The 24,357-nt window shown below is 42.2% G+C and overlaps 1 protein-coding gene across 1 annotated transcript in view; it reads left to right on the top strand.

Annotated features, from left to right (window-relative positions):
- The window catches only part of Wdr59 (WD repeat domain 59), a 78,104-nt gene that overhangs the window by 13,944 nt on the left and 39,803 nt on the right, over positions 1 to 24,357 (top strand). Inside the window, exons 2-9 of the mRNA XM_076838562.1 lie at positions 485 to 534; positions 6,044 to 6,179; positions 9,477 to 9,562; positions 10,770 to 10,850; positions 13,896 to 13,933; positions 18,318 to 18,406; positions 21,512 to 21,628; positions 23,577 to 23,654. Coding sequence (XP_076694677.1) covers positions 485 to 534; positions 6,044 to 6,179; positions 9,477 to 9,562; positions 10,770 to 10,850; positions 13,896 to 13,933; positions 18,318 to 18,406; positions 21,512 to 21,628; positions 23,577 to 23,654 — 675 coding nt within the window. The remainder of the gene's footprint in view (positions 1 to 484; positions 535 to 6,043; positions 6,180 to 9,476; positions 9,563 to 10,769; positions 10,851 to 13,895; positions 13,934 to 18,317; positions 18,407 to 21,511; positions 21,629 to 23,576; positions 23,655 to 24,357) is intronic.

The following is a 24,357-nucleotide window of genomic DNA, read 5'->3' as shown; positions in this document are numbered from 1 at the left end:
AATTTGGAGACCTAGTTAATGGAAACCAGAAAAATGCACTCGAAATTTCATCTTGAATGTGAACTAGGCATCTTAGTAACAAGAATATGATCGCAGATTCAGCCAGGTGTTATTTGAATAATATCAGCCGCCCTGTGGCTTGAGGCCTCCGGAAAGGCCTGGGTGCGTTGTGTGTGCAGAGGGGCCAGTGTCCCAGGATAGGTTCCCCTTGGGAAAGGGTCTTGGTGCATTGTAGCTGTTGATTATCATGCTGCTCAGACTCCCTGAGGGCTAGTAACTGATAGAAACTGCCATGTTGTCGACATGAAACTTTGGTGGGAACTAGAAGGGAGTCAAAGTATCCACTGTAGAGAACTAATGATACTTGCTAGCTGGGGACTGCCTGGGAGATGGGAAGAGGAAGATCCACATTCAAAAGGAACACCAGCCTTCTCCACCTGAGCGGGGTCTGCTGGCGGGACTTAATTTGTGTTCTCTCTCACAGGCAACTGCAATGTCTGTGGACTGTCTTGGGCAGCATGCAGTGCTTTCTGGGTAAGTGAGCTTTGGGAGTGTGTCTGCCACAATTTCTGGGGAACAAATTGCAAGTTAGGTTTCTGGGAAATTGGAAAATATCCTGGTATTTAAGGATTATGATCACAGGGTTTAGTTCTTCCAACCTAGTGAAAACAGGACACTTGTAGGGGTTACTCACCATTTATTTTTGTCTCTGACCTAACAGGTAAGCAGCAGAATTCCATCAAAATTTTAGTGACTGGTAGTGGTCTTGAAATTGCAATTTTGTGTTTATTGCATAGACTTTTCAAGAAAACTATCTGGTATGGTCAGATAGGTAGTGACTAGGATTGAGGGAATCTGGGTTCTATTTTGGCAGTGCCACTAATCACAAGCCTGTGGACTTTTTTTTTTTTTTTTTGGTACCAGGAATTAAACCCAGGGACACTCAACCCTTGAGCCACATCTCCAGCCCCTCCATGCCTTTTTTTTTTTGTAGTTGTAGATGGAGAGAATACCTTTACTTTATTTGTTTATTTTTATGTGGTACTAAGGATTGAACTCAGTGCCTCACACATACTAGGCAAGTGCTCTGTCACTGAGCTGTAGCCCCAGCCCCCCAGCCCTTTTTAACTTTTTTTTATTTTAGAGTCTTGCTGAGTTGCTGAGGCTGGCTTTGAACTTGGCAATCTTCCTGCTTCATCCTCCTGAGTTGCTGGGATTATAGGTGTGTGCCACCACTCCCAACAACCCCAGCCCCTGCACTTTTATTCAGTTGACCTACCTGCATTTTGGTTTTCTAATGAAGGAATTCAGTTCCATCAAGAAGAAATTAAACTATATAGTATTCTGTAATGTTATTAGATTTTGTTGTTCTTGTTGATGTTGTTTTTGCAGTGCTGGGGATTAAGCCTGGGACAATTTATCACTGAGCTACATCCCCAGTTCTTTTTATTTATTTGTTTTTTTAATTTTGGTATAGGGTCTTGTTAAGTTTCAGAGGCTAACCATGAACTTCTGATCCTCCAGTTTTAGCCTCCTATATTGCTGGCATTGTAGGCATGTGCTATCACACAGGCTTCTGTAGTGTTTTCAAGCTCGAAAAAGAAGATTCTGGCAATTAAGTTTCATCTCTGCCTTCATAATAACCCTGATATTGTACCAGAATAAAATTTAATGGGCAAGGTCCTCCCTTCCCTTTCACATTGCTCTGGGTTACTATCCCTACCTCTCAAATTCAGTAGTTTTTTTAATTAACTTAGTTGTTTATGAACCTATTTACAAATCAGTGAAAATATTTTCTTTTACCTTCATTATTTTATTTTGAAATTGTTTTAATTTACCTTTTTAAAAAAGCACATGCACATAGCAAACATTTAAATAGTTCAAAAGGATATATCATGGAAAATTTTCCTCCTACGTTCTGACTAAAGACATTATTGACATTGTTTTCTTTTGTGATACTAGGCACTGGATAAGGAAATATTGGTATTTCTCTCTTTTAGTTCTAGTTTCCTGGTCAGTTTTTGAAAAACAGCTTTGTTAAGATATAATTAATATATACATGTAATATGAATTACATGTAATTCACTTATTTAAAGAGTATAGTTTAGCTGAGCATATGGCTCATATCTGTAATCCCAGTGGCTCAGGGGGCTGAGGCAGAAGGACCACAAGTTCAAGACCAGCTTCAGCAACTTAGCCATGCCCTAAGCAACTTAGTGAGACCCTGTCTCAAAATAAAAGAATAACAACAACAAAAGGTCTGGGGATATTAGTTCAATGGTAAAGTACCTCTGGGTTTTATCTTCAGAACTCCCCACCCATAAAAGAGTGTAATTTAGTGTTTTTTTGTATATTACATTTTAAATTTCATACTCACTTTTTTTTTTTTTTGCAGGGCTGAGATTGAACTCAGGGGCACTCAGCCACTGAGCCACACCCCCAGCCCTGTTTTATATTTTTTATTTTAGAGACAGGGTCTTACTGAGTTACTTAGTGCCTTGCTTTTGCTGTAGTTGGCTTTGAACTTGAGATCCTCCTGCCTCAGCCTCCCAAGTTGTTGGGATTACAGGCGTGTGCCGCCTGGCTTTATACTCACTCTTTGTACCAGTTTTTTTTTTTTTTTTTTTTAAATCAAGGAAATACCTGTAAATGTTTTAATAGTAGTGTAGCACTACAAAGCTTATGTTAGAGAACAGCGGTCTCCACCTCACTTTTCCCCTGGTTCCGCTGGAAGCTCATATCTCAGACTCTAGCTCTGCCTTTCCATTGCCTCTGTTTTCCCAGTTAGTGCACATGAATGACTCCAGCTGGCTTTATCCATCTTGAACATTATAAATTGACTCCTTACACCAGAAGATGAGGATTGGTTCTTTTTCTACACTCTTGCACACCTACCTAGCCTTCCCCCTTTTTCCAATACAGCTCTATTACAGTCATTGGATTGATTCAGTATTTGAGGGTTTTTTTCTCAGAATTATTGTGAGAGGTCCTGTGCCATTCTGATTCTGGGCTCTTTGTCACTTATCTTTCTTTTTGGAAGCTTAAAAGTCCTATCTTTATCTCTGGAGTTTGTGAAATTTTCATCATGACTGCTTTGTCTACATCTGGCTACTCAGGACTCCTTCCCCCCATTTTTTACACTATTGGTTATCTAAGCCAATAGAGGCATAACATGCTTGGTATTATATTGCTCTATTAATGACCCATAAAACACTCTCAAGTGCCTTGGAGTAACTGAGCTAAATGTTAGATTTTCCAGTGTCAACTAATGTGGAAAGTGGCATCCTTAGTTCTCTAGGGGAGGATGGAGTTATGTGACTGGAACTCACACAGGAGTCCCTGTTCTAGTGTGATCTTAGATATGTATGCATCCATATTGGTTTTCAACATGAACTTGAAGTGCTCCATTTCATTTTCTTATGTTGAATTTGAAAATTATACATTGCATGTAAGATTTTATACATAGAATCTGTATAAATTTTAAAAATAAGTATGGAGTGTACTAATCTGAAATAAACAGCTCAAATAAATTTCCAATATACACACTCATATAATACCATTCAGATTGAGATACAGAATATTTTTTAGCACCTTGGAAAACCCTTCTGATCTGGAAGTCTTTCTGTTTCCATTTGAAGAAATTTTCCTGCATTACGTCTTTGATCATTTTCTCCCCTCCATTTTCTCATTCTTACTTTTTGAAGTTCCTATTAGTCAGTGTTAGCTTTTCTGTGGATTCTCTTCTGACCTTTTTGTCCTTTTGCTTTGCATCCTGGGAGTTTCTAACTTTAACATTCATTCCTTCTATCAGATTTTCTTAAATTTCAACTATTTTAATTTTCAGAAATTTTCAAGATTCTTAAAAACTTCAACTATGATTTTAATCTACTCTACACTCTACAATATTCTCTTAATTCAGAGAATGTTGATTCCAGGCTTTTTCTTTCCTCTATGTTACCCCTGTTCTCATTGAGTTCCTTTCCCCACCACTGTTCATCTCTTTCAGGTTTCCTCCAGTGACTAAGCTGATTAACTGTCTGTTCACACTGAAGAGTGATCAGAGTGGCTGTCTAGGTGGGTGGCTGTGGGCACATTTTAGGGAGATCAGGCAGGAACTGGGACTTCTTGTTAGTGGATGCCCAGGAAACCCTATGTCCAAGATGTTGTTTGTTGTTGCTTATGTTTTGCGGGGACTGGTCATTTTCACCTGACAGGTATTGTCAAAAAAGGGGCTGGAATTGTGGCTCAGTGGTAGAGTTCTCATCTAGCATGTGCGAGGTACTGGGTTTGATCCTTAGCACCATATAAAAATAAATAAAATAAAGGCATTGTGTCAAATTATAACTAAAAAAATATTTTTTTATAAAAGTGTTGTCTAAAGGATAAAAGCTGGCATTGTGAGGGCCCCATATTAGTAACAGAAGGGACTGGAGGCCTCGTACTCACATTGCCAGGTTTTGAGTACAGCACCTTATTTAGCAGCTGTGCAGTGCTGTGCTGCTAATCCCAGGCTAGGGAATAGCAGCACCCACCTTCTACCTGGGGTGAAGGAGAGATGGCTCACCTGGCTTTTTGAGGGCCGTATAAACCTCTCTCTTTAGTGTACTTTCAAACAATTCTTGTATTTTGTTCTGTTTTTTTTTTTTTTTTTTTTGTCTCCCAGTGCTCCCCTGTCCTTACCTTGAGGAGTCCTGCAGGTCGTGCAATGTGAGCCAGATGGCTTCTCGGGCTCCTCCCCTCACCAGCACTTGAACTTTATTTAGCTTTCTTTACTCTAGATCAGTTAACCATCTGTCCATCTGCTTTCCATTTTGTGTACTTTTGTGAGTTTCTTTTCTTTCTTTCTTTTTAGCTCTTACTTGAGTGGGGCTTCAGGGGAGTGAAGGTAAACCCAGGTTTCACCAGCCATGCTCATCTGAAGTGCTGCTTTCTGCTCTTCTCCGTTTGCTCCATAGTGTCTCTGAACTCCCTGGTGATACACCTGTGTGCCGAGCTCTTGTCCTTGTACTGTTTTTCTTTCTAATGGAAGAAGCCAGCCTGTCTACTGCAGGCGCAGGTGATTGCTTTGGGGGAGGCCAGAGGTTCAAGATCTTTGTTCTGCATTAACTTTCTTAGAAATCCTGGAAGTTTTGTGAAATTGTATCTTCCCCATTATCCTTCTTCTGCCTTAAGCTCTTTAGAATTTCTCCTGCCATCTAGAATTTTACAACCCATTTGTCTGAACAGGGGCTACTGATCATTTTATTTTTGAGCTTACCTGTTCTTACTGATAGCCAGGGGCTCAGAGCTTTCTCTAATGAGGATGACTGCGGGGATGTTGATTCATATACCAAGATTTTTTTTTTTTTAACTTGAAAAGTAAAGGAACACAGTGCATCCCTCTTTTCAGATTCTTTATATTGATTGATCTTTAACATTATTGGTACTTTCTGTGTTATTTTTTTTCTTGGGTTTTTATTTCCCTTCCTGATAGATTTAATTTAGTTTCCATGTAGTAGTCTTGCAGAGGAGTGAGATTTTTCTGCAGGGTTTAGCTAGGTGATAAATGAAGTGTGTAATTTAACACACATTTATTGAGTGTAGAGCACTGTGCTTACTGATGTGGGGCATACCAAATGTTCAAGACATGGTCCATCCATACTCCAGACACATTAGTAGTCCTGCTATAGAAGTAAATGCTGCCCATGTCCCAGGATACAATGTGGAAGCAGTAATTGACCCTAATTGGGGCATTGGGAAGGGCTTGGAGAGGGCAGGTTGGAGCTCAAGTCAGGGTAAGCAGATAGACTCTCAGGGGTGGATATGGTCGGGAAGGCCACCTTTGGAGGTAGACACTCACCGAGATACTGCTCCCTTTGCTTAACTGCCAGTTTGAGTTACTCTTTTCCCTTGTGTACCTCTCAGAGTAGATAAATGTCATGTACATCTGGGGTTTTTAGGAGCACTGTTTGCAGATCATATGTGATTCTAAGTGTGCTCTTCTGTCTCAGTGCTAGTGCGGCTCTGTTGCTATATTGCTGTAATGCTGATGTTGTTCTCCTAGTCGCAGATTCCTGTACATCGTCAATCTAGATGCTCCTTTCGAAGGTCACCGGAAAATCTCTCGTCAGAGCAAATGGGATATCGGAGCTGTGCAGTGGAATCCTCATGACAGCTTCGCACATTATTTTGCAGCTTCGGTAATTTCACTTTGAGAATGTCATCTTTTACGTGTTTCATCTTGGGCTAGCAGGTTTGTGTCCTGTGTAGAAAAGAAAGTATAATTCTCATTGCTCAGTCAGAAAAGAGATTTGAATGGCTCTGCAAGAAAGAGGCAAGTGGCAAGTTAAAATAAATAAATATACATATATATTACAAATGTATGTACATGTATGTCAATGTGTATGCATTACACATGTGTGTACATGTATATTATATGTTTGTTTGATGGTTTCATTGGTGTCAGGCCTTGTATTTCTAGAGCCTGAATCTAGACTTTGAAAGGGAAGCAAGTGGTTGCCTTCATTTCTATGTGTGGTGAGAACCCATTTTCATTAGCAGCAGGGTAACATCCAGTGGCCAGATGGCAGATGATTGGAAGATGTTTAAAGAGGGTACCTGGGGAGTGGGCCTGGGCTCTGCTCCCATCACTCTCAGAGGGAGTAGGAGACTCCCTACTTCCTTCCCTTCAGAGGAGGGGCTTCTTGATTGAGATTCCTTAGATTGATTGACCTTGTTGAATCTGCATGCCTCCTTATGTGTGAATTTTCCCAGGGAAAACATACGTAAGTCTTAATAGGTTTTCTGAGAAATTTATGATCCTAAAAGATCCTGGGCTCCATCAGCTCTGGCATCTTTCTCCAGATTCTATGCCATTGTTCTTTGCTGGTTCTTCTGAATAGTGCCCATCTGAACATGTGTGTGGATGTACTTGTTTTCAGTTCTGAACCTGTGCTCAGGAGTAGAATTACAGGGTCATATGGTTATAACTTTTTTAAAAAAAGTTTATTTTTTAGTTGTAGTTGGACATGATACCTTTATTTTATTTATTTATTTATGTGGTGCTGAGGATCGAACCCAGGGCCTTGCACGTGCTAGGTGAGTGCTCTACTGCTGAGCCACAACCCCAGCCCTGATTATAACTTTTTGAGGGAACTACCAAACTGTGTTCCACAGTGGCTCATCTGTTTTGTATTCCCATTGGCAATGCATAGGACTTCCAGCTTTTCTATATTCTCACCAACATTTGTTGTTTAATTTAAATTGTTGTCATTCCTAGTGGGTATGAAGTGGTCCCTTATTTTGTTTTTTTGATTTACATTTCTCTAATGACTGATGATGTTAAGCATCTTTGCATGTGCCTATTGGCCATTTATGTACCTTTTTTTTTGAAGAAGAAGTGTCTTTTCTGGTCCTTTGCCCTTTTTGGTTTGGTTGGGTTTGGGGTTTCTTGTTTGTTTTTGCTGTGTTAGGGATTGAACCCAGGGCTTTGAGCAACACCCCAGCCCCATTTCTTTTTTTTTTTTTTTTTTAAACACAACTGGGGATTAAACCTAGGGCCTTCCATATGCTAGGCAGGTGCTGTACCGTGGAGTAACAACCTTAGTCCCTATACCCAATTTTTTTTTCCTTTGCCCATTTCTGAATCGGGTTGTTTGTACTTTTGCTGTTGAGTTGTGAGAGTTCTTTGTATATTCAGGATGCTAGACCTTTATCACCTATGTGATGCAAATAGTTTCTCCAAAATATTTGTCAAAGAAATATTGTTTTTTTCACTTTCTCTTTTTTGTGTGTGTGTGTGTGGGGGGTGGTACTGGGGATTGAACTCAGGGGCACTCAACTACTGAGCCACATCCCCAGCCCTATTTTGTATTTTATTTAGAGACAGGGTCTCACTGAGTTGCTTAGTGCCTCACTGTTGTTAAGGCTGGTTTTGAACTTGTGATCCTCCTGTCTCAGCCTCCCAAGCTGCTGGAATTACAGGCATGTGCCACCATGCCTGGCTGTTTTTTCACTCTCTTGATAATGTCCTTTGATGCACAAAAGTTTTAATTTTGATGAAGTTCAGTTTATTTATTTATTTTTTCTGTCATTGTTCTTGGTAGAAGGCAGCTTCTTGCACAGAAAGAGCTTTAGAATCGGGCAGATCTGGAGTCGAGGCCTAGTTTGAACTCTTTTTTCTTGAGCAAACCACTCAACTTTCTAAGCCTTGGTTGCATCATGTGTACTTGGACGATGATACTCACCATGCAGGGAGGTGAGAAAGGTCAGATTGGATAAGGTGCCTTGTACATGGATGAGAACTGACAGACCCTCTGGAAATAGTAGGAATGTTATAGGATGAGGGAACTTTTCATTCTGTTCCCATTGAAAGCTATTTTGAATCCTAACCTTTTCACAAGAACCTTACCTGTTTAGATTTGGAAACTGGCATTTCAGAATAAAAATCTCAGAACTTAATTTAACTGTCTGCCTCTGAGCTAAAATGAAAATTAGTCTATTATACTTATCAGTTCAGAAAGTATTCCATGGTCTGCCATTGTTCTCGGTCTGTTGGTGTCTTTATCCTCTTTGAGTTTAAGTGCATAGTATTTAGGGAACTGTTCTGCTGTTTCTTTTAAATGAAATGTACTTTGATAGAGCCTTTTATTTTCTTCCCCTTTTTTAGTTGAGTTTCTTCTGGTCCATTTTCCTTGTCTCTTTCTCTTTAACCCTCAAAGAAATTTGTCTTAGACATATTTCAGGGAGTCTTGTGTATAATTTTGCCTTCTTGCATGTCCTTTCTTCTTGCATGTTCTTTCTTGTGTATCTGTGTGTGTTTGTGTGTGTTTTTGGTAGTAGAGATTGAACACTGGGCTACATTCCCAGCCCTTTTTACTTTTGATTTTGAGACAGGGTCTTGCTAAGTTGCTTAGGCCCTCACTTAGTTACTACAGCTGGCCTCAAACTTACAATCCTCCTGCCTCCCCCTGCTGGGATTACAGGCATGTGCCACCATGCCTGGCATGTATCTGTGTTTTTAAAGTGAGGTGGGTGGACTCTGGGCATTTGGTGTGGGAAGGGTAAGCTGAAAACATCCGCTGTGACAGTAGTTGGGGAGTCAAGTGTGTGACCTTCTGAGAGGGGGAGGAGGTTCCTTTAGTGGTCTGGGCTGTCTCTGTGGCCCTGAGACACATGCTCAGGAGCCCATCTCTAGCTTCAGGTCCACTGTGACTGTTCAGGATGGGTGCCCCTCCTGTTCGCACTTGGCAGTGCCCAGGGTTCATGGAAACATCAGTATGATGCAATTCCATTTTGAAATTCATAGCCCTATGTATTAGCTGAGGCTCGTTCAAGCTAATGTTTATTATACTGATTTCTTTTGGCTTTTTAGGAAGTTCAACCTATAGATCTCTGCCAGTTGGCCACCTCTTCTTGCCTTAAGCATTGGGGTGAGAACCTATATTCCAGTGGTATGTTGCGCTACCCACAGCCTTCTCTTCCTTATTTCTTTTCAGAGTAATCAACGGGTGGACCTTTATAAGTGGAAAGATGGCACTGGGGAAGTTGGCACAACCTTACAGGGCCATACGCGCGTCATCAGGTAGGCACCAGCCCTCCACAGTGCCTTGGCCTGTCTTACTTTGGTTAGTGAAATGAAGATGCTATTCTCCTTGCATGGCTTGACCCTGTGTGTTGCACTGGTCTCAGGGCCAAGTATTCACCAAGGTGCTCGCGAAGAAACCAAGGACAATCAATATTTAGAAAGCATCACCTATGTAGCTGTTGACCCAAATCCTGGAAGACTTAATTCAGCCCCATCCAGAGTAAGGATTAGGGCTTCTGTTTGCCAGAGGAGGCAGGGGAGGTACGCAGTAGTATCTCCAGGGCAGGATCTACCGTGCCCTGAGTGTGTGGAGACACCAGCAAGCAACGTTGGCCCTCGCCTTTTCCAGCAACTGTGGTCATTATACTCGGCTCCTGCACCCCAGTCTGCTATCCACGTGCACAGTTGCCTCCCACTTAGGCTTCCAGAGTGTTCTTGAGCCGCTCTTTCCCTGAGCAGCTGTTTCTGGGTAGGAGAAACTTTTTCTAGGGAATAGCGTCAGGGAGTTCAGGGGGAGTGAAACTGATCTGGAAGTGAGGGCACTAGTGTGAGGCATTCTGTGGAGTAACCACCTTCCTGGGGCTGAGGGTTCAAGTAGGGAGCCCCAGGGCTACCAGCCCTCCTGGAAGGCGGTGTGGGAACATGGCTGTTCACCCCGCTTAGGGAGAGGTGTGTTACCCAAGGTACCCGTGGTTGAGTCTCACTTAGAGAATGGTAATCAAGGGACTGGGGTTGGGGCTCAGCAGTAGAGTGCTTGCCTGGCATGTGTGAGGCACTGGGTTCGATCCTCAGCACAACATAAAAATAAAGAAAATAAAGATTTTATGTCCATCTACAACTAAAAAAAAAAAAAAAAGAAAAAAGAAAAATAAAATGGTAATCAAAGATTACTTCATGTGATTTCCCTGTGTTTTGTCTGTGTCTACTTATTCAGAGAGTCTGTTTTAAGTTGCCATGCTCCATTTATTTTCTGGGAGCAGGTGTAGAGTAGTTGGCAACCACAGAGAGAAGGACCTGAATGTTTCCTTCGGAGCTCATTTAACTCTTGCTCATTCATAGACAACTTTGGAGATCTCCAGCCTGAGCTGCAGTAAGAAGCCCATTGATGGTGACATTCAAAACCACTGGAAACTAGATTTACTAGTGCTTTGGAACTGAAGCTTTTTTCTTTCTTTTTTTTTTCTATTTATTTCTTCTCTCCTAGCGACTTGGACTGGGCAGTGTTTGAACCAGATCTCCTGGTCACCAGCTCGGTAGACACCTACATCTACATTTGGGATATCAAGTAAGAACAATGAGGAGGTTTAGTCACTTGTTTGTGGATTATTGGGAACCTTCATTTCAGAGATTATGTCTTAGTTTGGTTTCCTCTAGATACAGATCCTGAAACAAGGATTTGGGTTCAAGTATATGATATTGGAGATGACAGAGGGGTAGGCAGGGGATGGAGAAGAGAGAGGCAGGTGGGGAAGACTGTTAAGCCAGGGAGCCCCCTCCTCTGGATGCCAGCATGAACAGGTAGGATGGGGGTGCTTGGTGCTGCTGTAGAATACCTCCTCAGAAGTTTCCCACCGAGGACCTAGGAAGCATGTTTGACTCTGCAGTCATCGGGAAGGCTGCCCCCAGGGGTCTGAGTTCCCTGGCACTCAGGCCTGTCAGAGTTCTTCAGAGCAGGCTGCAGCAGCCAGGGCAGTCCCCTTGGCAAAGCAACACAGGTGCTGCATTTGGAAGTCGAGCTGGGGTTCACTGAAGTGGACAGGTGATGGAGGGGATGATGACGGGCACTGCCACACATCTGCTCAGCAACTCACTAGTTGTTTATGAGGCTTCAACTCCACATCTGTCAAATGGGGCCTAAGGGACACCTCCCAGGGTTCTACCTCATGGCATAAGGAGTAAAGGAGCTCCCACCCCTGGCTTGGCACATCAGAAGAACGATGTTCCTGCCAGGCTTGGTGGCACACACCTGTAATCCAAGGTACTCAGGAGCCTGAGGTGAGACTCAGGAGAATAGTGAGACTGAGTCCAGCCTGGGTCACATAGCAAGTCCCTGTCTCAAAAATAGAGGCGCTGGGATGGTGGCTCAGAGATAGAGCACTCGCCTAGCATGCGTGAGGCACTGGGTTTGATCCTCAGCACCATATAAAATAAAATAAAGGTATTGTGTCTACCTATAACTAAAAAACAAATATTTAAAACAATGTTTCAACAACAACAAAAAAAAACCCCAACAAGTAGAACAGTGCCCCTTTGTCATATGGTTAGAGCTGGTTGCTCTGAGGAAGAAATCTGTAGGGTCCCTCTCCCCTAGCCAGGGTGCTCTGCTTCCCACTTGATGGTAACTTTGGACTACTACCAAGCTACAAAGGCTTGGACTGTAGGCAGAAGATAAGCCAGGTATTGGGGTGGAACTGACCGGCTAGACCAGCAAAGTGGCTCTGCGGGAGTGAGGTGTGTGCGTCCAACTTGACTGTGCAGATACATGAGCCCCGTGGCGCCCTTTGGTCTAAGGGCAGTGCCAGAGGAGACACGCTGAGTCCAGGGCAAGTGGAAGGTGGAGCTGTGGGCAGGAGTGGAGTGCGCCTCCTTCACACAAAATGGGTCTTTTCATGATGTAAAGGTACTGAGCTCACATTCTTCCTCAGGTTTTCTAAACAGTAAACCAGAGCTGCAGATTTGCCTTCACTGGCCTCCTTGGCCCCAGGGTGCCACTGCTGGAGAAGATCCCTTGGATTTCTTCTTCTTTTTTTTCCTTTTTTTTTTTTGTAGTACTGGGGATTGAACCCAGGGGTACCCTACTACCAAGCTACATCCCCGGTTGTTTTAAATTTTTCTTTGAGGCAGGGTCTTGCTAAGTTGCCCAGGCTGGCCTGGAACTTGTGGTCCTCCTGCCTCAGCCTCCCCAGTTGCTGGGGTTACAGGCATGTGCCACCATGCCCAGCACCCCTCTGACTTCATAGTCAACTGTGCAGTTTCTCTCTGAGAGTTCTCCTCTTGTAATCAGAGTAGTTCTTTTTTATGCAGTAAAAAACTCACAATGCAAAATTTATCATCTTGACTATTTTTGAATACACAGGTAATAGCGCTATGTGTATTCACACTGTTGGTGCAGCAGGTCTCCAGAACTTCTTCCTCTTGCAAAACTGACAATCTGTCTACATTAAACAATTCCCCATTCTGTTCTTCACCCAGCCCCTGGCAACAACTCTACTTTTTTTGGGGGGAGGTAGGGTGGTTACCAGGGATTGAACTGCTTCCTGCCTCAGCTTCCCGAACTGTTGGGATTACAGGCATGTGCCTCTGCACCTGGCACAACTCTACCTTTTGTTAAGCAAACTTTGACAGCTGTAATTACTTCATGTGAGCAGAATCATCCAGGTTTATCTTTTTGTCGATGGCTTGTTTTACTTACATAATGTCTTTGAGGTTCATCTATTTTATGTCATATGCCAGAATTTCCTTCATTTTTAAAGGTGAATAATATTCCATTGTATGGACATACCACATTTTGTCTATTCTTTTTGCCCCATGGCTATTGGGAACAACCAAAGAAGGTTGTTTGTTTTGTTTTTAAGATTCTATTTTTTTAAAATTTTAATTTGTTACATGTGACAGCAGAATGCATTACAATTTATATTACACATGTAGAGCACACTTTTTCATATCTCTGGTTGTAGACAAAGTAGAGGCACGCTATTTGTTTTTCCATATGTGTACTTAGGGTAATGATGTCCATCTCATTCCACCAGGTTTTTTGTGCTTAAACACTGAGCAAAATCCCCAGGCCTTTTTATTTTTAGTTTTAAACACTAAGTTGCTTAGGGCCTTGCTAAGTTGCTGAGCCTGGCTTTGAACTTGTGATCCTCCTGCTTCAGCCTCCCCAGCCACTGGGATTAAAGGTGAGCACCACCATGCCGGGCACTCAGAGAAGTTTTATAATCCACCTTTGAAATGCTGTTGGGAAGGTTCTTGGATTACACTGCCCTGTCACATGTTGCCATGGCAGTAACGACCCCAGGAGGGGATTCTTTAGCTTCCTCTCCTGCCACATCGGGGCTACCCAGGCCATCCTAAGTCATATAATCTTTTCTGTGGATTTAACTGTATGATTTGAAATTCAAACTCAGCCTCCATTATAGTGGCTGAGAAAGTTCACCTACCTAGGGGGAAAACAGGTTTCTCTTTACACGTCTTTTTAAGGCCCTCTCAGCAGATCTAACTCCAGGTTCCTGGGAGAGTAAAGTGAAGAAAGTGTGTGCAGAGAGTGAAAAGTACCAGGTCGCTGGGGGCATATGAATTGGGCATTTGACTTCCGATTTTTGTGTTTCAGAGACACAAGGAAACCCACTGTTGCCCTCTCTGCTGTAGGTGAGTGTGTCGTCCCTGGTGTGCCTTCATCCCAGTGCTTCCCACTCCTGGCCATTTCATTGCTCCTCGTGGTCTGACCACTCATGTCCTACGCCCTGCTGGGTGGAATTGCAAGTCCCACGTTGCAAGGTGCTTGCTTTGCTCAGGTTGTTCCAAACCCTAACCCTAACCCTGACCCTAACCCTAACCCTACCCTACCTTAGTCCCCCCCTCCCCCACCCCCTCCCCCCACCCTTGGGGCTTCAGTGATTGTCATCAAACATCCAGTCTCCTTTCATCTTTACCTCTATCCACTGCCTCCCCCACTGCCCTCATTCCTTTGTGATTATTTTGAGCAAGGCTTAGGTGTTGTGTCATTTCTTCAACACATATTATGTATTATAAAAGAAAATCCCTAAAAAAGAAAGTAATCACTGTACCATTAACATACCTAAAATATTAATAATGGCTCCTTAGTATCTTCAGATATCTAAGAAGTATTCAGGTTTCCCCAGTGGTCTCTTTCTGAATTTCCCACTAGTATCTCTGTCTCTCTTTCTCTTTTTTTTAAAAACTGGTGCTGGGGATCAAACCCAGAGCTCTGTGCATGCTAAGCACACTGTGCTTCTGACCTACACCCCTAGGCACCCCCCACCCCTGCTCTTGCTCTCACTCTTTTTTTTTTTTTTTTTTTTTTTTTTGATACTTTGGATGGCACTCTACCAATGGAACTCAATGGCACTCTACCACTGAGTCACATCCCCAACCTTTCTTATTTTGTATTTTGAGACAGAGTCTCGCTAATTTGCTTAGGGCCTTGCTAAATTGCTAAGGCTGGCCTTGAGCTTCCAATCCTCCTGTCTCAGCCTCCCAAGTTGCTGGATTACAGGTGTGTGCCCCTGTGCCCTGCCCATTTCTCTTTCTTAAAAAACAAACAAACAAACAAACTGTTTGAGTCAAAATATAGTCTGGACTTCCAAGTAGTTTATACTTTCCTCATCTTTTTTAGTCTCCCTCTCCTGTTTGGGTTTGTTTGTTCTTTTCCTGCACAGTCTACTTATTTGAAGAAACCAGGTTGTCTTGTGCTTTCTCTACAATCTAGATTCACGCTGATTATGTCCCCACGGTATCATTTGACATGGATGAATTGAGTCTTTGAAATCACTTTCTGATCTACCTGTTTTCCTTGCTTAGTTGGAGCTATTTTTGGAACTCTCAGCTGTGCTAGGGGGGATATTCCCCCCACTTCCCAGAGTAGAATGTGGGTTTGAAACTGGCATAACTTACAGTGGTGAAGTCCAATCACCAGTATTTTGGAACCCTTGATAAAATCATATATTTTCTATCTGTTAAATCCTGTTCCTTTGCATCTTCTTGATATATCTGAATACACATTTGATGTTTGTTCTAAAATGGTTACATGATTCTTCAGTCCTCTGTGCCCTCACATCCCAGTATTTACACTTACCACCCTGATTGTGCTTAAGCTGCTATCCAGCTGACCTGTGTTATGTACCATCTGTGGTATATACACATGCTATCACAGACACCGTCCCTAACCTCTTGGTGCCTATATTTGCATTACAGGCATGGCCAAGGAGATGCTTAATAAATGGTGTTAGCCAGGAGTGGTGGTGCACGCCTGTAATCCCAGCTACTGGGAAAGCTGAGGCAGAAGGATCTCAAGTTTGAGGCCAGCCTGGGCAACTTAAACCCTGTCCCAAAATGAAGTAAAAAGGGCTGGGTGTAAATCAGTGGTAGAGCATCCCTGGGTTCAATCCCTAGTACTGCAAAAAAAGAAGAAAAAAAAAAAAGTTTGCACAGATAGACACAGGAATCAAGCACCTGAGCTGTGTTAGGTGCTTAAGGCTCTGCGGATCTGATCACTGACTCTGGGCTCTTATCTGAGACAAAGGTTGGCTGCCAAAGACATACAACTGAATAAAAATACGAATGGTCTGTAAACGCTTAAGTCACATTCCCCTCACTTTGTTACTTACACCTACAGATTTCTAGATTGGTTTTAGAGAAACCCTAAAAAATGAGTCATTTTTTTCAACCCACTTGTTCTGATTGTTTTCTTTTTGTTCTAGGTTCTAAAAAATAGAGGTAGGAGATTCCTCTCCTTTTTTGTAGCTCAATGAGGTTTCTCAGTGGTATCAGAACTACCCCGGGAGAAAAAGGCAAATGATAGGCTTGTGAATCCTTATAAGCTGCTCCATTTAACATTCCCCAAGAGGTGCAGGCTTGGCTAGCACCTGCTCCCCAGAGTCTGTGGTTCCTGTCTGTCAGTGTTGATGCCCTTTGGGGGGTCAATAAGAGCATGTCTCTGTGTGCTCCAGTTAAACAGGAGGAATAAGTTCTACTGTTTTGGATCATGGTAGGGTGACTGTAGATTACAACAATTCTCTGCCCTGTGTGATCCTAATAAAGCAGGTTGGATTGGGGGTTCCCAGAACCCTTTGGAAGCCTTTGTGTTCTGACAGCACCCCACTGGGAAAGGCATATTCATTATGGTGTAAGTAATTGTCCCAGAGGAAATGGAGCAAATTCTTCTTGCTGTTCTTCCTCTAACTGCCCTTTCTTGCAAAGAAACTGAATCTCCTACATAATGTACCATATCTTCAGTGTTCTCCAGCTTTTATTCTTACTAACTTAAGGTGCCCTCTGTCTTGAGAGAAAACAAGACAAATTGGGGAGCAGGAGGACAAAAGGGGGTTGTGTAACAGAACCTAGTTAAAAAGGAGGAATGAGTTCTACTGTTTTGTATCATGGTAGGGTGACTGTAGTTTACAACCGTTTATTTGTGTTTTATAAAGAACTAGAATCAGAGGCATTTGAAAATCTCCATCACAAAGAAAAGAGAAATGATTAAGGAGATGGAAATTTGATTACCCTGATTTGATCATTACACATTGCATGGATATATCAAATTACCACACTGTACCCCATAAATATGTATAGTTAAAAATAGATTAAGCTGGGTGAGGTGTTGCACACCTGTAATCCTAGCGACTGGGGAGGCTGAGGCAGGAGGATCACAAGTTCAAAATCAGTCTGGGGTGGGGGGGCGAGGGTTGGGTCTCAGTGGTAGAGTGCTCACCTAGCATGCTTGAGCCACTAAGTTCGATCCTAAGCACCACATAAATGTAAAATAAAGATATGTGTCCACTTAAAACTAAAAAATAAATATCTTTTTAAAAAGTCTTTAAAAAATACTGAAAGAAAGATCAGTCTCAGCAATTAAGTGAGACTCTGCCTCAAAAAAATAATAATGGTTATAAAGGACTAGGAATATAGCTTAGTGGTAAAATTCCCCTGGGTTCAATCCCAGTACCCAAAAAATAAAGATTAAGAATTCCTTAGTGAAGCAAAAATAACAACAAAACAATGGGGGAGTGGGTGGTGCAGGGGAAGAAAAGAACAAACAAGACAAATGAACACTTTCCAGACCCACCAGAGGATATCAGTGGGCAAGGACAGGCTCTGGCCTTCACTCTGTCCTCTTAGGTTCTGGTGCTCGCTGCCTGGGCTTCTTGGATCAAGTTGTGCTCAAAGCCCTGCACCCATGGGGTCTCCTCAGGGAAAGGTGGCACCTGTCAGCTGTGGTGTGGGCACGGATGAGAAGAGGCAGGAAGGAGGGCCAGCAGCATGGTGCTGGTTTGACTTGAAGGACTCTATTCATTTTATAGGACTTAGCTAGAAGTGTCACTGTTTCCCAGTTTGCCCTGTGTCAGTCCTGCCTGGCATCTCTCATTGTGTCTCCTGTCTTAGGTTCTCTTTTGATACTGTTCTTGCCTCTCTGGATTGGCTAAGAGGGAAAAGGACTGAGTTTTCACACCATCCTGACCCCACAAGCCCAGTGCCAATGGCCTCTCTAACTGCCGATGGGGAGATGAGAGTCCACGGGAGCACGGGACCTCTGAGGGCAGAGTCGGACCGCTCTGGGGCTGACTCTTCAGCTGAGCTTTGGCTTGAGACTGTTTTTTAAGACTGTCTCTCAAAAACAACTGTGACTACGGTGGGACAGAGCCCACACAGAGCTGAGGCTGTCTGGTGTGCTGGGGACAAGGAGGGGTCAGGTACCAACCAATGCTAGGCTTAGCCAGTACTCAACTGCTGGTCCCCTAAGAAGCTAGATTTTCCTCCCTGCTTAGAGTAACCTGCGGATTTTTTCTGGAATTATTTCCTTGATTAAGTGATTCTGATCCTGTTTTTAGTATGTTAATTCACTCCCTTTTGGCTACTTTTTATCTGTAACGGTGGAGCTGGTATAGTCTGTAGGAATTGGAAGGATTTTTGTGTTCATTGACCAGAGCTCATTGTCCCCCTCCCCTGGATCGGCTTCACTCTGCTTCAGAAGGCAGTGATGGCAGCAGCTTTCTTCTCCTGGTTTTCTTTGCAGCTGGTGCTTCCCAGGTCAAATGGAATAAAAAAAATGCAAACTGCCTTGCCACCAGCCATGACGGTGATGTACGGATATGGGATAAGCGGGTGAGTAACCTTTTCCCCTGTCGTTGGTCTTTCATCTCTCCCAGAGGGTGTGGAGAGGATATTATGAGTCCAGGGCTTCTCTTAGCAGTCTGGGGGACTCTGTGGCATGACACATTTTAAACTCACAGTACCAGATACATTTGCTTCTCAATTAAACTGATGTTGAAAGAAGTTTGGGGAGTGGGGCATTATGACCAGAGGTTAAGAAAATGAACTTGACTGACCTATGTTAGAGCCTATTGTGCTGCTCCTCATTAGGACATCAGGCAAGTCACCACAACCTCACTAAGTGTCTTTATCTTCCAAGTAAAGATAATAGTCGGTGTATCATTGAGGTCAAGCCCTGGGGACCCAACATTGTTCTTATTCCGCGATCAGTAGGCTTCGGAACCATGCCCGTTTGCCAAGTGGAAACCATTAAACCAGGATGTAGACCATCTGAAAACTTCAGTATAGGTCACTGAGGCAGGGAACTTTATACTCAAATGCCATGCCCCTAGAAGCCTAGATAGCTCACCAGTCTCAAAATAACTTTCAGGTTGATCACATATTCCCACTGCCATGAATTCTGCACATGCACCAATAGGGCCCTAGGTGTAATGGGAAGTCAGTGGAAAGTTTCCTATGTTGGCATTGTTGAGAATATGATGTGGGAAAGGGCTCCCCCACATCTTACTGCCAGATAGATCATAGAGGGGTCAGCTTTTTAAGACCTGGGATGTAAGTACCATCTCCTGCTTTGTGAATCTTGAGGCTAGGGATCCTCAGGAATTTGTAGGGAGGGCTTTTCATTGATGTCCCAACCCAGGTGCTGACCGTAAAGTCTCAGCATCACTTCTGGCCGCACAGGGTACATTTGGAAGAGAAGAGGGAAGTGAAGCTGAGACTGTGTATGGCAGATCCTTCCTGTCTGTTGGATTAGGCTCCAGGACCTGCTGCCTGAAGCCCCTGCCTTAGCCAGCTCTTAGGAAAGAAGGTGATTGTATAGGGCTTGCACAGGACATCTTCAGTGTGGTAGTTTCTTCTGTTTGTGTAGGTTGGTAAGGTCCACTTTCCCCTTTGTTTCTTTCCTTTTCTTTTTTTTAAAAATTTTTTAGTTGTAGTCAGACATAATACCTTTGTTTTATTTTTTATCTTTTTTTAATGTGCTGAGGATCAAACCCAGCACCTCATATGTGCTAGGCGAGTGCTCTACTGCTGAGCCACAACCCCAGCCCCCACTTTGTTTCTTAAATTGGTGATTGGTTTTATTCAGTTTGTCATTTGTCAGAAATGATCCATATAGAATACATCTGGTTAACCTGCAGTGCTTTATATTTGCCTGAGGTTGGTTCCAGAGCCATAGGCAATGTAAGCAATTTTGCATTTCACCCTGAACTCTGGCAGTATGTTTTCCTTATCTTAAAATAATAGCCTGTTAGTATTTCTTTCTAGTTTCCTAATTGGTCCGCTAATGTCACCAACTTCTCTCTGCCTTTTTAATCTCTTTTGTTGAGAGGATTTTAGTTTGTTTTTATTTTCCTGTTGATACTAAAGACCTCTTGCTCAGGTGAGTTTTAAACTTGTGATTGTATTTTCACTTCTCTGGTACTTTCCAGTGTCAAAGCAGCACTGATGACAGCCACCATCCGAGGCCTAAAAAGTGACATTGGATTTCCACCCAGGCTCACGTGACTAATAGCACTAATGTTAAGTAAGCATTTCTTGGGCATCAGCATTGTTCTAAAAGGGTCACGTGTGTGGATTAATTTCTCTTTGTAATTACACTTTCCAGTAGAGACTGTTTTGATTCTTGTTCACAGAAGGGTAAACTGAGGCACCGGTTGTTGCTAGGACTTGAACTTAGTTTGCACCTGGACTCTGTACTCTTAACTTACAGACTGATGCCTGTTATAGAAGTGATATATGTTCCTTGTAGGGGAAATAAAAAGAAAAAATAAAAATCATTCATACTCTTACTGTCCCAATACAAATGCTAATAGTTTAGGGTTTTTTTCTATGTTTTTTAAAACATAGTTTATCATATTGTGTATATAGTTGTGGATACTTTTTTCACTTAACATTATAACTGATGCATTTTCTCCATATTATAAGCTTTAAGTATCTTTAGCAGCTATATTGTAGCCTATCACAAAGATATAGTATAATTTATTTAATTAATTATTTCTCACTTATGATGTTTAGGTGGTTCCTGGTGTTCTAGTGTTCTAAATAATACCAATATTATTTTTTTTTTAAAGAGAGAGACAGAGAATTTTTTAATATTTATTTTTTAGTTTTCGGCAGACACAACATCTTTGTATGTATGTGGTGCTGAGAATCGAACCCGGGCCGCACGCATGCCAGGCAAGCACGCTACTGCTTGAGCCATATTCCCAGCCCTAATACCAATATTATTATTATTTTATTAAGATGAACATCTTTAGATGTAAAGGTTTTTGTGAATTTGGATTATTTACCTAAGAAAGGCAAAAATTTAAGTCTCAGGATAAATTTGCTGAATTTTTTTCCAAAAAATATTATACTATTTTATACATTCATCAGTGGTGATAGATGCAGCCTCAATGGCATTGAATATTATTTAAAAATATCTTCTAATTTGATAGTTTAAAAAATCTTTTTTTAATGTACATTTCTGAGGTTTCTTTCTGAGTAGGTTCATTTTATTATGCTGATCAATGTTTTTTCTGTGTGTATTCATTCTGTTTGAGATCTTAGTACCTGATGATTTCACCCTCATGGTTGAAGTTGGGTCCCTTTGTATGCCATAGCCCCTCTTGGTCGGTGATTGTGAGGAAGGGGAGTAGGAGTAGGCAGATTCCACTGTCCTGGGTAAAGAACACCTACTACATGTATTTTTCCTAAAAATCATGCCTCAGGCTGGATCATAGAATTAGGCTGGCAGCATGTGAAGGAGAGCCAGATAAGTCCTTTGTTTTCTTTGATTTGTTTTGCTTGAATGAAAGAAAATGGAGTTTCCACGGGGCAGAGACAGTATCTGGCAGTATTTTTTTACCCACCTCAGCACCCAATAATACACTGTCACATGGTAGACACTCAGTGAGTTCTTCCTAAACTGACAAACTCAGTGCCAATCTGTTGCAGAAACCCAGTACAGCAGTAGAATATCTAGCAGCCCACCTCTCCAAAATCCACGGCCTGGACTGGCATCCAGACAGTGAGCACATTCTTGCTACCTCCAGTCAAGACAACTCTGTCAAGGTGAGTGCGTTACTGGGGGGTGATTGGAGGAGCTGTGTTTGGGAGGTGTCACAGATGTGTGACAGCATTCCGGAGGAAAAGCTCTAGGTATGTTAGAGCATTCTCTGTGTGCTTCATGGTGCAAGTACCTCTTGAAGAGCCACTCAAGTAAACCTGATTGTAACAACCTGCAGGAGTGATACTGTGGTGTCTGCCTGAGAGGCCTCCGAGAATTTGTTCAGAAGATTTTCTTTTCCTCTGTGAAAGTAAGTTAGAGATCAAAGCATTTAGAAAGTGAAAGAAGTTTACTTGTGAGGAAGTCAGATATACACAGATCTAAGTAAAGAAGAAAAGCCCGGGGCTGGGGATGTGGCTCAAGCGGTAGCGCGCTCGCCTGGCATGCGTGTGGCCCGGGTTTGATCCTCAGCACCACATACAAACAAAGATGTTGTGTCCGCCGAAAACTAAAAAAATAAATATTAAAATTCTCTCTCTCTCTACCTCTCTCTACCCCTCTCTCTCTTTTTTTAAAAAAAAAAAAGAAGAAGAAGAAGAAGAAGAAGAAGAAAAGCCCGCAAAATTGTTAAGGTTGCCAAGTTTACAATCAGTCTGTTCAGCATGGAAACATAGCAGTTTTCTCCTCTGATTATCAAATCTGCAAAAGTGATGACATTTCAGACATCAGCATAGCAAAAGTCAGAGATGGAGATATTCTCTAACTTATTAGATATTCTCTAACTTACAGGAAATGCTCAAGGTTTTACACATTTCAATGACCCAGTTATGGTTTATGTCAGAGCACAGTGTTTCTTGTTTTCCTTTTCCTGCTATGGCATGTGCTGTGTACCCTTGATCAGAAAGTGGCAGGACAGGGATTTAACCAACCAAGTTAGTTTAGCAATTGCTTGATTCAGCATCATTAATTTAATGCTCTGTTTACACAGCTATGTACAGTGTCTTTCAGTATGGTTAGCAAAACTGGATAATGCATAAGGCTTAAAAGTTAATTTCTGGGGCTGGGGTTGTGGCCCAGAGGTGGAGCTCTTGCCTAGCATGCATGAGGCAACAGTTCAATCCTCAGCACCACATAAAAATAAAGTACACATATTGTGTCCATCTATAACTAAAAAAAGTTCTGTATTAAAGTTTATAATTCCCCTGGAGTTCTAATAGTTTTTTTTTGTTGTTGTTGTTTGTTTGTTTTCCTGCTACTGGGGATTGAGCCCAGGGATTTGTGTCTGCTAGGCAGGCACTCTCTACCACTGAGCTACAGCCCCAGGCTTTTAATATTTTTTATTTTGTGACAAGATCTCTCCAAATTGCCCAGGCTTGTCTTATACTTATGAGCCTCCTGCCTCAGCCTCCCCAGTAGCTGAAATTGCAGGTGTTGTGTCCCTGCATCTGGCTATAATTTATTCTCATATGCCAGAAGTTTCTTGTTTGGTTTTGTTTGTTTGTTGTATTGGGGGTTTTGTCCCTCATCCCCATCAGCTTATCTCCCAAGTTCAGGAACCAGAAACCATCCAATTCTAAATTTGAAAAAGGGATTAAGAACATCTGTTCTACAGTTGTTATAAAGATTAAATGGGATCAAAAACTTAAAGTTTTAAATATATATCCGAAATGCCGTAAGTAGGGCATTTCAGTTATTATTATTAAATTACTTACATTGTATAAAAGCAATATAGGATCAAAACCTGTCACTCTAACCTTTCAGCTACAAAGGTCATTTAATAGGCAGATTGCCTGACAATGATCTGCCCCGACTGGTGGTCCTGGTGAAGTCCAGAAATTCTTCTATAATGTTTATAAATGTAAAAGGGAGATTCTTCATGTCTCTCACAGCAGCATATTTATGGGGGAGGAACTAAAAATACACTATTGAGATGTTTCTTTGGAGGATAAAAAGCAATGAGTTTGGAGTTTTTAAAATGGCATTTATTTCATAAATTATCTTTTTTTCTTCTAGTTCTGGGATTACCGCCAACCTCGGAAATACCTCAATATTCTCCCTTGCCAGGTGCCTGTCTGGAAGGCCAGATACACAGTGAGTGAGATACCCTTCCTCTGGCTGGGGAACTTCCTGTTGGAGTTCTATACACAAGGGGCCAAGGGACATTTTCTCTTTATTTTCTTCATGAGGCACTTTTCTCTTCTGTCTTGGTTTGGGGCACAGTAAATACAGTAATGATGGCATAAATGCTGTTAACTTCTTAAAATTTACTCTTGGAATGTTGGATAGGTTCTGTGTTAGAATTGCTGACCACCTAGCTCAACGGAGAAGCTGGGTGGTGTGAACGTGTTCACTAGGGAGGGCCATGGGGAAGACGGAGGAGAGGGTTGAGGAGCTGGAAGCCAGGAGTGAACTATGAAGGAAGGAGCTCTGACTTTAGATTGAGAAAACCTGGGTTGAGGCCCAGCTCTGCCGTTTAATGTTTGTGTGAGCCTTGGACCAGCCAGTTGATTTTGAGCTGTAGAATATGGAGAATGATTTTTACTATGTCTTCCTTTTTTATTATACTAAAATTCACCATTTTAAGATTCCTTAGAAAGGTGGGAATGGAACCACCATTTAACCCAGCTATCCTACTTCTATATGGGTTGGAGCCTTCCATCACATAATGTATTTTATTTAGGAAGAATCCCACCTTTAGAAGCCGAGACATACTATAGAGACAAAGCCACATCAATATTTATAGCAGCACAATTCACAATAACTAAACTGTGGAACCAACTTAGATGCCCTTCAG

The sequence above is a fragment of the Callospermophilus lateralis genome, chromosome 18, assembly GCF_048772815.1.
Source record: "Callospermophilus lateralis isolate mCalLat2 chromosome 18, mCalLat2.hap1, whole genome shotgun sequence".
Lineage (NCBI taxonomy): Eukaryota > Metazoa > Chordata > Mammalia > Rodentia > Sciuridae > Callospermophilus > Callospermophilus lateralis.
The sequence above is the reverse complement of the archived record's forward strand: the minus strand, read 5'-3'. Positions and strand labels throughout refer to the sequence as shown.